General features: G+C 41.0%; 1 protein-coding gene across 1 annotated transcript; it reads left to right on the top strand.

Annotated features, from left to right (window-relative positions):
• Window positions 1-235: 235 nt before the first annotated feature.
• On the top strand, window positions 236-6,713 carry LOC147888640 (microtubule-associated protein 70-2-like). Its single transcript, XM_087392246.1, has 11 exons — window positions 236-1,485; window positions 1,891-1,976; window positions 2,210-2,275; window positions 2,426-2,596; window positions 2,756-2,926; window positions 3,055-3,210; window positions 3,526-3,672; window positions 3,803-3,874; window positions 3,982-4,524; window positions 4,628-4,815; window positions 6,315-6,713. Exons 1-11 carry the CDS (start codon window positions 1,242-1,244, stop codon window positions 6,331-6,333), a joined length of 1,863 nt encoding a protein of 620 aa, XP_087248372.1. The 5' UTR covers window positions 236-1,241; the 3' UTR covers window positions 6,334-6,713.
• The last annotated feature ends 10,082 nt before the right edge of the window (window positions 6,714-16,795 follow it).

Below are 16,795 nucleotides of genomic sequence, written 5' to 3'. Positions count from 1 at the left end.
GCGCCAACAGCACCAGCCTCCTGCTGCCTGCCTGCCTGCCTGCCTGCCCCGGCCTGCCTCCCTCGCTGCCTGCTCGATGCCTTGCCCCACACACCTTTCGCCCCCCCCCCCCTCCCCCTCTTCCCGTTGCGGTATTGCTACCCAGCTCACTGTGAGAGTGGCGAGAGCATCCCTTAGTGTGAGATCAGTGAGCGCCAGCGGCAGAGAGAGAGAGAGAGAGAGAGAGAGAGAGAGAGAGAGGGGTTGACACTGGACACCACTTTAACAGGAAAGGAGAGAAAGAGAGAGAGAGTGTGTGTGTGTTTTAACGTCGTAGGATGTCAATGGTGCATTCAAGAGAGCCTCAGAAAGGTGAAACTGCTTTTACAACGAGAGAGAGAGAGTGTCTCTGAGAGGAAACTACTTGTACAACGAAAACGAGAGAGAGAGAGAGAGAGAGAGAGTGAGAGAGGGGAAGAGGAAACTCCTTGCACAACGAGAGACAGAGAGAGAGATCGCGTGATCCTGCTGAGAAAGAGCAAATTTGGAGCTCGAGAGAAAGAGAGAGAGAGAGAGAGAGAGAGAGAAAGAGATCGAGCCAGAGGACAGTTTGGGTAAGACGAGAGACAGAGAGAGAGAGAGAGAGGAGCTCGAGAGAGAGTGTCTTGAGCTCGGGGACGGACGGTTTGGGTGAGACAAGCGAAGGCGATAGGCACGAGGAACGAATCTCCATCGCCATTGCTCTCCCCTGCTGTTCATGCATCTTCTTCTCTTGTAGCTCGCCATCTCCACATCCTCATCTTCATCTTTTCCACGCGAACACCTCTGACTTTCGAGTTTGCTGCCGCCTTAGCCATGGCGGTTTCCTGCCTCCCCTAACACTCTCCTTCCCTCCCAATTCCTACCGGCATTGCCCCCCGCTCGCCTCTTCTCCTGCCTTTTCCAAGAACAATCTCTGACCTTCGAGTTTGCTGCCGCCATAGCCATGGTGGTTTCCTGCCTCTCCTAACTCTCTCCTTCCCTCCCAATTCCTACCGGCATTGCCCCCCGCTCGCCTCTTCTCCTCCCGTTTCCCAAGTCCCCGCCCTTTCTCGCCTCGCATTGCCCTTGCCCACATCCCTTCTCCCCCCTTCCCCCATTCTCTCCCCTCCCCCCTCCGTTTTGCATCGCTCTCGCAGGATTTTCCGCCCCAATTCGCATGATCTCGTCGCCCCCTCCCTAGCAGCTTTAGATGTGACCCTGCGACTGGATCGGCCGGCCCAATGTCGGACCTCATGAGCAGCATCGATGAGGATGACGACTTCCTTGCCCAGTACCGAAATGGGAAGCCACCTTACGATTTCGGTGCCAGCGCTTATAATTCCTCGAATGTGCCCAAATCCGACTCGAAACCCAGACGCAAGGGTGCTGTAAAGCAGAGCTTCGAGACAGATGAGCTGATGAATCTACTTCCTGGCTCGGATCCATTGAGGGTTGAATTGACCCGACTCGAGAATGAAGTGCGAGGTGCGGACATTTTCATGTGCATCATCTTATTCATATTTTTTCAGCAACGTTAACCGTGACAGGGATTCCATACGTTTGAAACTGTTTCTTTGTAAACTTAATACATGGGTTCGAAGGCGATTTGTAGGTGGATGCCCTTTTGAAAGATTAGTTTAGAAAATGTGATGAAGGCGTTACACTGTGAAACAGAGAAAGGGCAAGGGCCTTAGCCAGTTTTCCGTTATAGCTGTGAAGAATTATTTTCCTTCACGCGAATGAAGCTATGTAGCTTGTCAAAATCGGTCTTTGAATTCGAAATGATCAGCCCTGAACGCTAATATTTGCATCTAGTGAAGGGGGCGATGCCGCAGTGTGCCCAAAACCTCCTCCTACTTTTACTAAACCTGAGGTGGCCAAAATTTCCAGATAAAGATCGAGAACTCGGAGAGGCTCAAGCTGAAATTAAGGCGCTGAGACTCACAGAGCGTGCAAAGGAGAAGGCGCTCGAAGAGGTATTATGTCAGTCTATCTACCAGTCAGCAAGGCTGCATGCAGCTCATGGGAGCTTTGACTCTCCTAACTCATCGCTTAGCAGCTGAAGATGTTGAGAATTATAGGATGGCAGCTTTACTTTGAATAGTTGATCTCTGATTTCCAATCTGCTTTCTCTCAAGTCTCCTGTGAACTCTTTCCTATAGTCGACCAATGCTCCGCTGAAATTTGACTTCGAGGACTGTGGTTTCAGCTTTCGGATGTGCTGGAAAAAATGGACGAAAAACTGAAGCAGACAGAGCTTCTGCTAGAGAACAAGGTAATACCTGCATTCCCAAAATCTTGTTTGGGACAAACGTCACTGCTTTTTCAAGAATGATTGTTAGTATGTTGAAGGTTTGCATGCTTTGTCTGCCTAGTATTGGGCATATCCTTTGCGGTTCTTTCACATGGTTCGGTCTGAATGCAGAATCTTGAAACGAAAAAGATTAATGATGAGAAGAAAGCAGCCCTTGCGGCACAATTTGCAGCTGAGGCAACACTTAGAAGAGTTCATGCAGCTCAAAAAGATGAAGACATGCCCCCAATAGAGGCCATTCTTGCACCTCTTGAGGCAGAATTGAAGATTGCCCGCCAGGAAGTATGTGCCAATTGCACCCCATGTTCCCCTTCCCCAACCACCCTTCGCTCTTCTTTTCCTGCTTCAGAAAGAAGTGCTCATTCATTTGGAATCAGTAAGTCATTGTCTACAACTTAGCACAATTTATCTTGAGAATTGAGACCTGTCACGGTCTTTCAGGTTGCAAAGTTGCAAGATGATAATAGGGCCCTTGACAGATTGACGAAATCTAAAGAAGCTGCCCTGCTAGAGGCTGAGAGGACTGTCCAGATTGCTGAGGCGAGGGCTTCCATGGTTGATAACTTGCAGAATCGCAATCAAGAGCTGATGAAGCAAATAGAGATCTGCCAGGTACATTAGGATTTTTGACTTGGCCCTATGTATTTCAATAGACTTGGCAAGGTATTGGAGTTAATTGGAGAATTCTTGCTATTATTTTGAAGAAGTGGAGATCTGAAATTTGATTAGCTGTGAGGCAGGAGGAAAATAAGATTCTGGATAAGATGCACCGACAGAAGGTTGCTGAAGTAGAGAAATTAAGTACAACAGTTGCTGAGCTTGAGGAAGCTGTCCTTGCTGGTGGTGCTACAGCCAATGCTGTTCGGGAACAGCAACGACAAGTCCATCAGTTGATGGTAAGATTAATTTCTAAGCTACTGCATCTGCGAAAACAAGCACAAGGTAACAATTGCTGTCGTCCACAGGGCCAATGATACGGTCAGCTTTGAGCTGTTTATGACGTTATTGCTCCTCTTACCCTATTTGAAGGGATGTGGGCTCAGATTTGTATGCCTGGTCAGCGAATCTGCAAAAGATGTGTACAATTCTTGTGACAATCAGCTATTGTGATCTACACTAATGTTCTATCAGTTGGTTCGGAAAAACGTACTAGATATGTATTTGCACCGTGTCCTATGTTTATATCCAGAGTGTACATTGCTGTTTGGCAGGAAGAGAAAAAAACACTTGAGCGGGAGCTGGCTCGAACAAAAATCTCCGCAAATAGAGTGGCTGTTGTGGTTGCAAATGAGTGGAAAGATGCCAACGACAAAGTCATGCCTGTGAAGCAGTGGCTTGATGAGAGGCGGTTCATGCAGGTAAGCCAGCTCTTGGTTGCTGCTATGTAATCTATTCACACTTTGGGATTTCTTTGAGTAAGAAATGGTTTGTCAAATGCAATTTCACGTATCGAGGCTGATATTGCATGGTTCTGCAATATTTGTCAAGGGTGAGATGCAACAGCTTCGTGACAAACTGAGCTTAGCAGAGCGCACAGCTAAGACGGAGGCTCAATTAAAGGTTAGTATCTTGATGTGCTAGGAAACTTCCGCTGCTGCTAGACATGGAAGTCATCAGTCTAAGAGTGTACTCTTCCTGGAATGAAGTCATCCACGTTTTCCTTGCAGGAAAAGTTCCAACTGCGCCTCAGGGTACTTGAAGATGGTTTGAAAGGCTCAGCGAATGGTGCTTCTCGACGCCTATCCAGTAGTGCTGGTGAGGAGGGTTTGCGGAGTGGTGTCAATGGCTCTTTTAGGCGACAATCAATAGGTGGAGCAGATGATGCTTCCAGATTAGTAGCGAATGGCTACAACAGTAAACGGCGCAACTCTGCCTCACAACTAAGAGCCTCTCTATCAAGCTCTTCCATACTAAAGAATGCGAAGTTGACGTCTAAATCTTTCGATGGTGGGAGACCGGCTGAAAATTTACCAAGCAGGACCAAATCTTTCTCAAATGGGTTTGACGATCATCATAAGCTGACAGTCACAGCTTGTAGAGGGGAGTCTCAAGATGCGGAAATTTTGGACACAAAGAATGAGGTTGCTGAAGGGATAGATGATTCAGTATCCGGTCTTTTGTATGACATGTTGCAGAAGGAAGTAATGGCTTTGAGAAAAGCTAGTCACGAGAAAGATCAAAGCCTTAAAGACAAAGATGATGCCATCGAGGTGTGTCTTTGTACCTCTTGTGTCCTTGCATACATATCAGAGCTGTAAACTTATAAACACAATGTAGCAATTTGGTCCAACAATTTTATGGTTGCCCTTTCAGATGCTTTCAAAGAAGGTCGAGACTTTGAAAAATGCCATGGATGTCGAAGCAAAGAAGATGCGGAGAGAGGTGGCCAATATGGAAAAGGAGGTAGCCGCAATGCGTGTTGACAGAGATCAGGATGGAAGGGGCCGGCGCCAGGGTACTCCAAGGCGTGTTGTAAATAGTGCCCAGTCGCTCCCAGGAAGGTTGGTCATATTTTTTCCTTGCTTTAAAGGTTCTTGTTTCAGTCTATTTCTCCAAGAATGCAGGTGTTGAACTAAACCCATTTGACAGGTTTGATGGGTATTCGGATATTTATTTATCTTACCAGAAAACAGTAAATTTTATTGAAGATACAGCCCCTTTAGCCAATGAAAATATCAGCATTTTGGTAGTCTAGGCTTATTTTATGTACAACTGCTTGTCTATATACATCTATCCGCATAATTATCTTGGCCTAGTAAGCTTAATTTCTCTGCTAGTGGGGTCTCTTACTGGGTAATTTTGGTGACTTTATTTGTGATCGAGTGAAACTGCACAAATAGCTTTAGTATAAAGCACCTATGACAAGCTTCTGCCAGGAGGATGTTTTTGGTGAAACTAGCTCTTCAGGAATTGGCCTAGTTGTTTGCTTTGAAGGGGATTCATAATGGCCAAATCGATTTGTGTAGAATCAGACTTCGGTGTCATCTGCAGCCTTCAAAACAATACTCAGTTCATTCACACTCTGCAATATTACTGCTTTGATCAACTTTGAGTTCTCTGTCAACACTACTGTTGTTCTGTCTCTCTCTTTCTCTCTCTCTCTCTCTCTCTCTCTCATTTTCAAAATTTTTAATACTATGGTCTACAGCCACCGTTGGGCGCTGATAATGTCAGTAGGATGTCATAGTAGCTAGTACCTGTTGTGCGTGAATGGAGTCTATAGTTTTCACCTTGTGACTGTCATGAGATTGAAAGTGCACTTTTTGTTGTGTTTTCAGAGTTTGGGCATGTTCCTGGATTCATCTAGATGGACATTTTTTACCCTCTTCAACTGCCATCCTCAACTGGCAATTGCAATTTAGTAAAATCCTGTGTGTTCTTTGCAAGCCTTTGATAGTTGCGTGTGTCTCATTTGGCCATTCATGATATCTGTTCAGCATGAGAGCTGTATGTTTTTTTCCTTTTCTGTGGCAAACTCTCTATTCATTCTTAAAGGTTAACTTGATCTGTTTGCATCTTTATGCAGCATAGGTGACATTAAAACATAGGTGTGCTCCAGTTTCATGCAAAACACAGTACTCTCAAATGTCTATTTGTCAGCCTAGTGCAGTTGGCTCTTTTAGAATGAAGCCTCTCTTATTCTCTTTTCATGCTCAGGCTTGTATTGGTTTATATGTGGTATAGCTCTATACTAAATGATAAGTCCGTTCGGGACCTGTATATCCTTCCAGTTAGTGCAGGATACTGTATTTTCAACAGTTTGTCTAGATTTGAAATTCGAACTTCTCTAATTGAGATCGAGGCTGTGGTACAAGGATGTCCATCGTATAATGCTTCTAGTTTGACATCATTGTGGTTGTGGTTGAATGCCCAGTAGTGTCATTTGGAAAGTGTTCTATTCTCTTTGAGAAGTATTGGAATGTTTTTTTGTCCTTACAGAGGCAATTTTTTAATTGAACTTAAAAGAAAAAAGTTATATTCTGTCAGTTTTGAATGGCAGAAGCTCGAGGAATTCTTGACAAAGAGGCTTGGCGCAGAATGCTGACTTTGACAAATGTACCTGTGACTGCCAACATTCAAGGAAAGGTGATGCTCCTGGCAGGGCGGCAGAACTATACACTTGAGACAAAGGCTCCCTGAATGAAACATTTATGGTTGCCCTGTTCTCGAAAGTTTGTCATTGTTGAAAAGGTAGAGCTTATGTTGTCTTCTGCATTTCAGTGGTGATGCCTTGAAGGCAAGTTTCCTGTCATCATGTGTATAAATGTCATCGCTACAGGAGCCACGGTTGTGGACTTCAGCCCCTTTCCTTATCTTTTTTTTTCTTGCATGGTATACTGATGAGTAACATCTGTTTGTTTCATACATTTTTAGCACTATATACGATGCTTTGTGGTTGCGCCTGTCTTCAGCTGAGATAGTCCAGGATATCTGTAGGTTGTGCTTGAAGATGAGGATTCTCCCTTGAATTATGTGAGATATCTAAATGTGCATATTTACTGTTTGGAATGGGTATTTATTCTTTGGTATGGAGTTCATTTAACTTCCTTATTAAGAGTTTATTTCTCAGTTGTACCGACTTTTCATATTAGGCTTTTCAGGATTTCGCACATTGTCTGGCATTACATCTTAGTATTTTCTCTCGGTCTCACTTATTCTTGCAGAAAAGGTTTGAGGCCCCCTTCAATAACTTGGAAACTCTGTGAATCTCTTACACAGAGACACTCTAATGATTGGAAGTTGGATCGAGATATGAAAAGTTACCTACCTGCAGAAATGTTTGCCAAAGCCATTGCTTCTGAGTTTTTTGTGTTCCCAAACCTGTTTGAAGTACAGCAAAAATTCTCTGCCATTTCAAAATGCTCCTGCTGTTGAAAGCTCATGGGGAAAAGCATGAAAAACTTGTCCACCTTAAAGAATCACCAGTTAAAGTCTACAGTGCGCTCTAGTTTTGAAAGGACAAGCTGTCTGCTAGGTTGATTTGGAAAAGCTCCCATGTCGACTAACAACTTTGTCAGATCTTCTCCTTGAAGATCTGTTCAATAACTTGGCCTCGAACTACGAAATAGGCTTCAATTTCTTTGAGCTGTTTGTCAGGCCTCTCTAACCTTAGTTTACAAATGATTAAGCTAGGACTAAGGAAGGATGGAATTCTTTCATCTGGCCCCACAAACATGTAGTACGGGGCAGCTTCTTATACCTCACACAGGCTGCCTTTTCTCCCTTGGGCTTTGTTGAAGACAGCTCTCATGCGTCCGTTATGCAGTAAAACAAACTCAAGGCATATCTTGCAGATTTTTAAAATTTCTGATTGAATAATACTATGAAAGATCTATGGAAGAGTTGAGAGAAGGTAAAGGAGACATCAAATTTTTTACGAGTGATTATATGACCAAGGAGGATTGGGAGGAGCTGGGAAAGGCATCATTAAGCACCATGTGATATTGATCCAACCAGAGCCTTGCAACTTTGTCAACAGTCTATCTGGACATCGTTCATGTGGTAAATTTATGGGAAGGCTTTCGAGGGACATCAAACTTTGATAGCGGTGACAAACATTTGTGATGACCTCTCATATTGTGAAGATTTCCACGTTGTTGGAAAGGGTGTTTTTGATAACAGAAGGGTTTTAAGCCAACTGTTAGGGAGATGCTTACATAGTGCTGCTTTCAATTGAGGTGTTATCTATACAATTAACAATGCATATCTAACTTTTATCCCGAGTAATTGTGAGTTGGAACCCCTTTTTGGCCCTGCAAAGGTGCAAAGGGATGTAGCTGGTTATTGGGTGTTAATTATGTTCACTGCTTAGAAGGTAGCTCATTTGGTCAAGTTGACCATGTTAATGGGGAGGTTAGTGTTAGGGTTACTGGTAGTTTAAGTCATTGTCATGAGTTTTAGGTTTAGTTTTTTCTTTGTGAGGGTAGTGAGTGATTTCACCACTTTGTGTGGATTAAGTTTCTGGCCTTACATGAGGGGTAGCGAATTCTTTTGTCTTTTAGCTTGTTATGACACCACTTTCATTAAAAGCATGTAAATGAGGATCTCTTGCCAAAATGGCCACGTCCCCACTCATATTTAATGGGCCATCCCCTCTTTCACCTCTTTTCTCTCCTCTCTTTTCATTCGTCTACCTTTTCCCACATTCGCTAACCTTCACGTACTTTTTTCTTTCCCTTTCCTTTCAATTTAAAACCTTTATTGTAATATACTACTTTGTGTTTTCTCTACATAGGAACTTAGTGATTGTGCCATCTTATTGAAAGTAGGGTCGCAACCTTATTGAAAGCAGGGTCGCAACCTTATTGAAAGCAGGGTCGCAGCGGTGACTTCTACATTGATATGTCTCATAAAACAACCTTGGTAACCCCAACAAGCAAGTATGTACTTCATTCGCATAGTGGATAGATCATTCCATTGCATATTTTTACACGTAACACACACTAACACTTACACCTATAATAACGTTCCAATAGGCAAGGTCTTAGTGGGATTCCCACCTGGTTCACATTTCCTTTGTTTCTAGAGTGCATTCACTTTTGCAGGTTGTAGCTTTATCCAAATGGTAGTTTCGCAAAGAAAGTTAAGTCCCTTGAATTGTATGTCTATCTAGTGGGGTGAAGTCGTTTAGAAAAAGAGTGTTGTGTAGATTGGTGCACTATTTAATGTTATTATTAATGACGACAATGACATTTGGCAAGATAAAGAGAATGGAAAATGTGATACAAATATAAAAGTAGTTCATCTATCCCTAATGAGCTCACTAGCACACTATTTATTGTTATCATTAATGATAAGGACAAGGACACTTGGCAAGGAATTGCTAAAAAGAAAGGAAACATGATACAAAGCATCAAGAAATAGCTGTCTTTTTACAGGAAGGGAGAGACTGTGACATATCATCCCACATTATTACTATTGAAGGAGGTGGAGCAGTGGGTAAGAAGACAAGTGAAAAATGCTCTAGTTGTAGCTATCTTTTTGTAGAAAGGGAGAGGGGGTGACATATCATCCCACATTATTACTATCGAAGGTGGAGTAGTGGCTAAGATAGGTGAAAATGCTCGAGTTCTTGCACTTAGGTTTCTCCATGTTGCAACTTGATGATATTATGATAAATGCTCTTTATCTTAAGTGGTGCATTACCCCATTAGCTAGACCGTCTAAGCATTTTCTTGCTAAGATGCTCATTTAGTTTGAATGAAAGTGTATAGCAACTTTAGCTTGAATGAAGAGAATGTGGACTACTTTTTGATTAGCCTTCTTCTTTAGTGTTAGCCTTTGTCTCGATTAAGTCTGCCCTCCACCTTCAGAGTGTCCTCATAGACTTAGTACAAAGACCTTTGTATAAATGGATGCTCAAGTATGTGTGTGTGGATTTGTATGTGAGCATATGTTTACACTATGGTCTACATTCATCGTTGGGCGTTGATGTTGGGGAGGATGTCATAGTAGCTAGTCCTTGCTATGCGTGATGGACGTTATGGTTTTCAACCTTATGAGTAACTATCATGGGATTGAAGTTGCACTATGTGTGTGTTTTGAGAGGATGAGTTTGGGCATATTCCAGGATTCATCTAGATATATGTTCTTGTTGTATTAGCGGCCATGCAAATTTCACCTTGTGAAGTTTTCATCCATGTTGCGGCTTGTTGATATTATGATAAATCCTCTTTATCTTAAGTGGTGCATTGCCCTATTAGCTAGATTATCTAACCATTTTTTTGCTTAGATTCTCGTTTGGGAGAGACTAAGATGAAATTGTATAGTCTTCACAAGCAAGTTTAGCTTAAATGAAGAGAATGTGGAGTACTTTTTGATTAGCCTTCTTTAGTGCTAGTCTTTGTCATGGCTGAGTTTGCCCTTGTCTAGAAACCCAATACGGAGACCTTTGTATAAATGGATGCTCAAGTATGTGTGGGTGTGTGGATTTGTATGTGTGAGAGCATGTATTTATACTATGGTCTCCACCCACCATTGGGTGTTGATGATGTTGATGGGGATGTCATATTAGCTAGTCCCTGCTATGCGTGAAGGAATTTAGAGTCTTTAACCTTATAAGTGACTATCATGAATTGAAATTGCTTTGTGTGTGTGTTTTCAGAGGATAAGTCTGGGCATGCAGTTGGTGTGTATTTTGAGAGGATGAGTTTGGGCATGTTCTTGGACCCATCTAGATATGTATATTGGTAGGAGATCACAATTAAAATAAAAAGGAATTGGAGTGAGATGGAAGGCAATGACCATTTGATGGCATATGTAAAGAGAAGTTGTTTATTGGAAAGTTCCTCCTCCAATGATGTGGGCATGTGTTAGGTCAAGTTCCCTCTTTAAGTTGTCCTTGGATTGAAAAAATAACGGCTTGTCATATTTCAAAAAATTGACGTTGTAGTAGATAGCCCTCATTTGTATTAGGTTGATTTCGCACCTTGTCCCCAACTCATTGAATGATGTAAATTTATGTATTGGTGGGGTTGCACTTGCGATCATATGGGACATTGATTGTAGCCAAAGTTTGGGACAAGTATGTGGACTTGATCCAATCTTACCTAGTAAACAACTCTTCATTTGGAAAGATACTGCTTTCCACATCATGTAGGTTTTTCATAGTTTGCATTTTTTAAAAATGAACATAGTTAGCATTTGAATTTCCTCCATGGAAAATTTAGCTTCTCTGATATCGTGCCTCTTTTTTCTCTTTGTATTTGACATCTAGTAGATCTATGCCTCATTTTCCTTGTGTTGTCTCTTTTACAGTAAAGCCTTTGAATTCTCTATCAGCTTCTCTCATAGCATGCCCATTTTTTCTCTTTGTGTTTTACATCTAGTAGATCATATCCCTCATTGTCCTTGTGCTGTCTCTTTTACAGTAAAGCCTTTGAATTCTCTATCAAGTTAACAAGAAACAAAAACTAAAATAACAATATATGTGTCAAAAAAGTGGTAGGCATAGCCCTACAAATGATTAGAGTTGACAGACCTAAACCTTACTCTAAATCCTTAACCAACTTGGCATGTTGAGAGAAGCCATTTTGCTTTTGATAAAATTCACTAATGCTTCCACTCAGATTGTGCAAGTGCAGACCTCATTCAACTTGAGGATTGCTATGGTTGTGGTCAACATATCTTCTATTGAATATTTAATATGTTCAGTCATTCAAATGTTTTGTTTTTCATATCCAACTCCTTGAATTTGGATCCACTGGAATCTTTGATCGGTAGGCCTTCAGACAACGACGAGTACAAAAGGGCGTGCAAGATTGGAGCCAAGCCTTAGAATAGATTGGGCAAAGGTGGAGGAGCATCATGTGAGTATACCCTAATCCTCATCAGTGTCATTTGAGTATCATGGTTGTCTTACAATTGCATTTGAACACCAGATGGACTCCTTGTCCTATCAAGTTTGCAATGGCCTTTTTCAACGGCACCAAATGGACTCCTCGACTCTATCACATTTGCCATTGCGTTTTTCAAGTCAAGCTTTTTTGCATTTCTCTTGTCCAAGGTTGCTGCAAATCTCTCATGCTTGCTTTTGGTTGAGGATTGTGTTTCAAGCCATAGCCAAATCTGTTGTAAGTTGTACAATTTCCATGTCTTATGGACACATAAGTTTCTCAATGTCTTGTCTTGCATACTGCATGGCTTGTTAGCACTGCCTCCTTAGAGGTAGTGCTATTGTGGAGGATTGAATCTCTTTTGTGAATTTCATGTGTAATTAAAAAAAATTTAATTAAGTTGTGTGGTCTAAATTTCCATGATGGTGATCATCTTGTAAAAATTGCCTTTTATTAGCCCAATGCCCTTTAAAAAATTGTTTTCTTTCTCTTTTGCATTCAAAAGGGCCCACTTCACCACTATACTAGGAGGCAGTACCCTCCTGCACTTGTGAACTCTTGGTTCTTAACATGATAATCTCAAGTTTGACTTGAGCTTCCAATAGGTGCCCCATCATATGAAAAATGGGAAATTCCTAGTGATTAGTTGTGGATAAACGAAGAGGGGTGAAAAGGATGAGTGCAAGGACATGATTAAACTAAGGTAGAAAGGGGGGAGTGATAAATTAAGGAATAATGGAGGATAGGGGCATTAAAGAGGGGGGAGGGGGATGAGGGAGTATTTATAATACTATTATAAGTAAATGATCATATAACATTACTTTATGGCTTAGTGGTAGTGCTCAAGCAGGGAAAAATAAGGTTTTGAGTTAGAATCTTTTCTTGAATGTTTGGGCAAGCACCCCTTGACATAGCCTATGCATAAAATAAATGAAGCCATGGAGAAACATAGGTTAATTAATCCATAAATAAATTAAGCCATAGAGAAACATAGTTAATCAAAGCATAAATAAATTAAGCCATAGATAAATATAGCTTAATTAAGCCTCCATGCACCAAAACTATTTAATTAATGGGTTGGAATAGGAGAGAGTGAATAGATGAAACTTAGGCAGGTTGTAGCATTGTTTGCCCTGAATGGATTAATAACCATGTGATTGCCATATAAAGTATTTCTTCAGCTTATGGTGATGTCACTTTAGATTAAAAAAAATTGGAATTTTGCTTTTGTACATGATTCCTTGGCTTGTTAGCCATCACTTGGCATTCTAAGGACAACCAATTTTTGAGGTTGAGCAAAGTTATAACTCCTGAATGAATGCAAAGTCTATTTGTATTGGAGCTAGTGTGGAGGAGGTTAGGGTTGATCACAAGTGATATGGCCTCTAGATATTTATTGGCTCTAGTATAAGGTTAATCGTATATTCATCCATCCCCATCAACAATTTACTTGTCCTATCTTTGACTCACATGTATATCACATAGTAACATGAGAAAAAATTTACGAATGATGACCTATCTTCATGCATCTATTGAACTTGGATGACATACATCTTTATTTTCTTACCAACATACATTATATGTGCATATACCCTTCTTGTCCCATTGGGTGTGTACCCTTCTTGTCTTATTTGGTGAATGACAAACACTATTGTGTTTCTTGTTCCATTTGGTGTAACTTCAAGCTCATTAGAGGTACATTAACAACATGAATTGTTGGATAAGGTCATTAAACGTCTTACCTTTTTGTGCTCTAGTGACAATGATAGATTAACATCCAATCAAGGTGACCAAAAGCTTTTGCAAGATAAGGCATTGAGATAAATGAACCCAGCAAAAAGGGTGAGGCGAGGAATCACAAGCCTTTTTTTTGATAGCAGGACATGTATTTTTTGCAAGGGAGGCATGTATGCTTCCATGGTCACAATAGCTCATCCAAAGCGCCACCAATATGAAAAGGCATGGTAATGAGAGCAAGAGAAACACAAGTTCTAAGAAAGTGCATGAAAGGCAGCACTTGAAGTGAAAAGTTAGTGCAAGTCCAATTTGAGAATGAGATGTACAACCTCTTATTGAGCATATTGCAACATAGGAATAGACACAAGAGCTAAAATGAAGGGAGGACAAACTAATAAGTAGACACAGATGGACGGAGTTATGTTCATGAAAGCCTAAGCACGTGTAGCAATGCTAAGTCAAGCATACACAAGAGGCTTATAAAAGCTTTAAATACGCTAAAGTAGCAACAAGTACTTGTTGAGTATATCAAATGCAAGAAAAGTGGTATAGCATAAGAGCATAGAAGCAAGTTTTGAGTAAGGCCATATTTGCAACAGAGAACCAAGTGAGGAAATTGGGGGAATTTAGAATGATACTAAGAGAATATTTTTTTTTCTTTTCAGTAATTAATCTCTTCATTTTCCTTAATTAGGTCCAAAGACAAAGGAGCTACCTTCATTTTCCTTAATCGAGTCCACTGACAAAGTAGAGGTAGCTCCTTCATTAGCATTTCCTCTTAGGGGGTAGTGCTATCGTAGAGAATCTGATCCTCCTTTATGGATCTCCACGTGTAAATGGTTTTTAAAAGGTTAATTGATTTGGATGTTCCACACTTCCTTTGAAGCTTACACGACGATGATTGGAGGATTGTATCTTCGAACATGGAGGTTGCTTGGTTTAAAGAGCCTAGCTGGATGGGGACTTCAAACTCAAGAAAGGTTCCAGGCTAGTTATAAGGAACCAGTTTGTAAAGTATTTGGACTACTCGGGCATTGAGAAGGCTCACTGAAATAGAAATTTTTCTAAAAAGAACCTCTCTCTCTAACCTCACGAGGATTGGACCTTCAAAGAACCTTACAAAGCTCATAGAAATGAACAACAACACTAAAAAGAAGATATCTGAAGTTCTTGAAATTAGAACCATGAGCTCTCTGTCTCAAAGCGAGATGAGAAGAGCTCTATAAGAAGAGCTAGAGATGATGAACAAGATGCCTCAAATGGAGGGCTTACACTTTGATGGAGCAAGGACTTGCGTGCCTTGACAGAACAAGGGCTTATACTCTCTCTTGAACAGAAACTCTCTCAATGGACGACGTCTCATGAAGGAGGGCTTGACACTCATGAAGGAGTGGGAGCACCTCAGATCTGATACCATGATAGCAGAAGTGAGAGAGGGAGAGAGAGGAGTGCACATGATATAGCTACCCATACAAGCAAACTTTTGTTACAGAGAGGAGGTATGTATAATTAGTTAATACTATCTAAAGTTTTCTTCAATTTTTTGAGAAGGCACTAAGACTTGGAATTTAAGTTTTAAAATAATGATGCTACCTCTTATACAAAGTTCATGGACCTCTTGCATAATATAGCTCATATGGAGCCTACGGATGTAAGTATTTATTCTTTGCTTTAATTATTTTTTGATACACTAATATCTTATGGTCTTCGTACAATGGAACTATATCAACTTGTGTTTTATTTTATTTTATATTATAAGTCCTCCAAAAATTCACAATATGTGGACATGGATGCATTAAGGAAAAGTAGTCAAGCATGCAAGGTATGTCTAGCTTTCACAACAACACAAAGCAACTATAGATGCACTTGATAGATGCGTAAAATATAGCGGGCATGTCTATAGGCATTGCTTGAATAGACAAATTACGGGCGCGTCTAATAGCACGTCTATTTACGCGTGTATTGACGCGTCTATTAGCACATCTACACTGAGAAAATACGGGCCCGTCTAACATTGCATCTAATAGCGCATCTATTTGTGCGTGTATTAGTGCATCTATTTGCGCATCTACACTGCGAATTAGATGCGTATTTAGACGCAAAATAGAGAATACAGAAAGTGAGATTTTGGTGTACATCACTGCTTTCCAAACATTGCCCATGATTACCAAAGCACATAATTTTAACAAAAACATCAATGCTATTTTGCAAACCCACATATACAAAAGTTAAGTGAGGTGAGGAGAATGAGACAATATGTAAAATAGTTTTACCAATATTAATGATGGGCTACGGTTCAGGGCTACGGTTCAATCTCATCCTCAATGAGATCAACGCTTTCCAAACTATCTACTTCAGAATCCAAACAAGTGTTTAGATCTACAAATACATTCAACCCACTACTACTTGTGCTACTCATGTGCTCATCGAAATCAGTATCACCAATGGTAGGCTCGTTCTCATAGGTAATGGCCTCAATATTTGTATCTCCTATCTCATGATCATCCTCCTCTCTCGTATCACGATCATCATCACCTCCATGGCCATGATCATCCTCCATACGCTCCATATTAGTAAATGTACTATACATCACTTTGGAACGTGGCATAATAGGTATGACATGCCACCATCTATTATTATCCACCATTGGTTGATAGACAACCTAATTCAAACACAAATACAATCATGTTATTTTCCTTGCATCGAAGGTATTGTGACATGAAGTTGGGGGTAATAAACTTCACGCACCTCTTCACTTCGTGCAACATTCGAACTGACTGCCAAAGATACTTATCATTGAGAATGAGACATTAGAAAGGAGCTTTTATGCCAAGATACCACACCATACTTTCCTCCCTTAGATGAGAATGAAGATGGTAACATCCCAAGTGATGTTGTAGTCAAGCATAGGGAGAAGGGAAAGAATCAGCAGAGGCCATAATCTCAGCGAGTCGGTTTGCACCAAAGAGAAGAGCGATACGTTGTTGAAAGAAGATCTTGTGGCTCAACATGACATGAACTGATATATATCGAGGAGTTTGAAGGGGCTGATTAGGTCGGATGGGTAGATTCCGAGGAAACATTGCACCTCCTTCATAGACACCTTTATACTTAGCTCAAAACACTCTACAAACTATCATTAGACACAGAGGCCTATAACTTTCAGTAGACACATGATATCACATATTCAAGTATACAAAGAGATGCGCCCTGATATGGGCTTCGCGCTGATATAAGTTTCATTGAAAACAGACAGACGGTTGAAGAGATATGGGCAGTTTACTGGAAGGGGGTAAAAACTGTCATGAAAATAGACTGTCAAACACAGAGACTCATAACTTTTTGCAGCAGTATCTGATTCAAGATCTGATTATATACGAACATGCGTCTTGAAGAGAGATTCGCGCTG

The sequence above is a fragment of the Dipteris shenzhenensis genome, chromosome 21, assembly GCF_047967505.1.
Source record: "Dipteris shenzhenensis isolate YYH24624 ecotype China chromosome 21, Dip_SZ_1.0, whole genome shotgun sequence".
Lineage (NCBI taxonomy): Eukaryota > Viridiplantae > Streptophyta > Polypodiopsida > Gleicheniales > Dipteridaceae > Dipteris > Dipteris shenzhenensis.
This window is presented reverse-complemented; position numbering and strand designations above follow the sequence as displayed.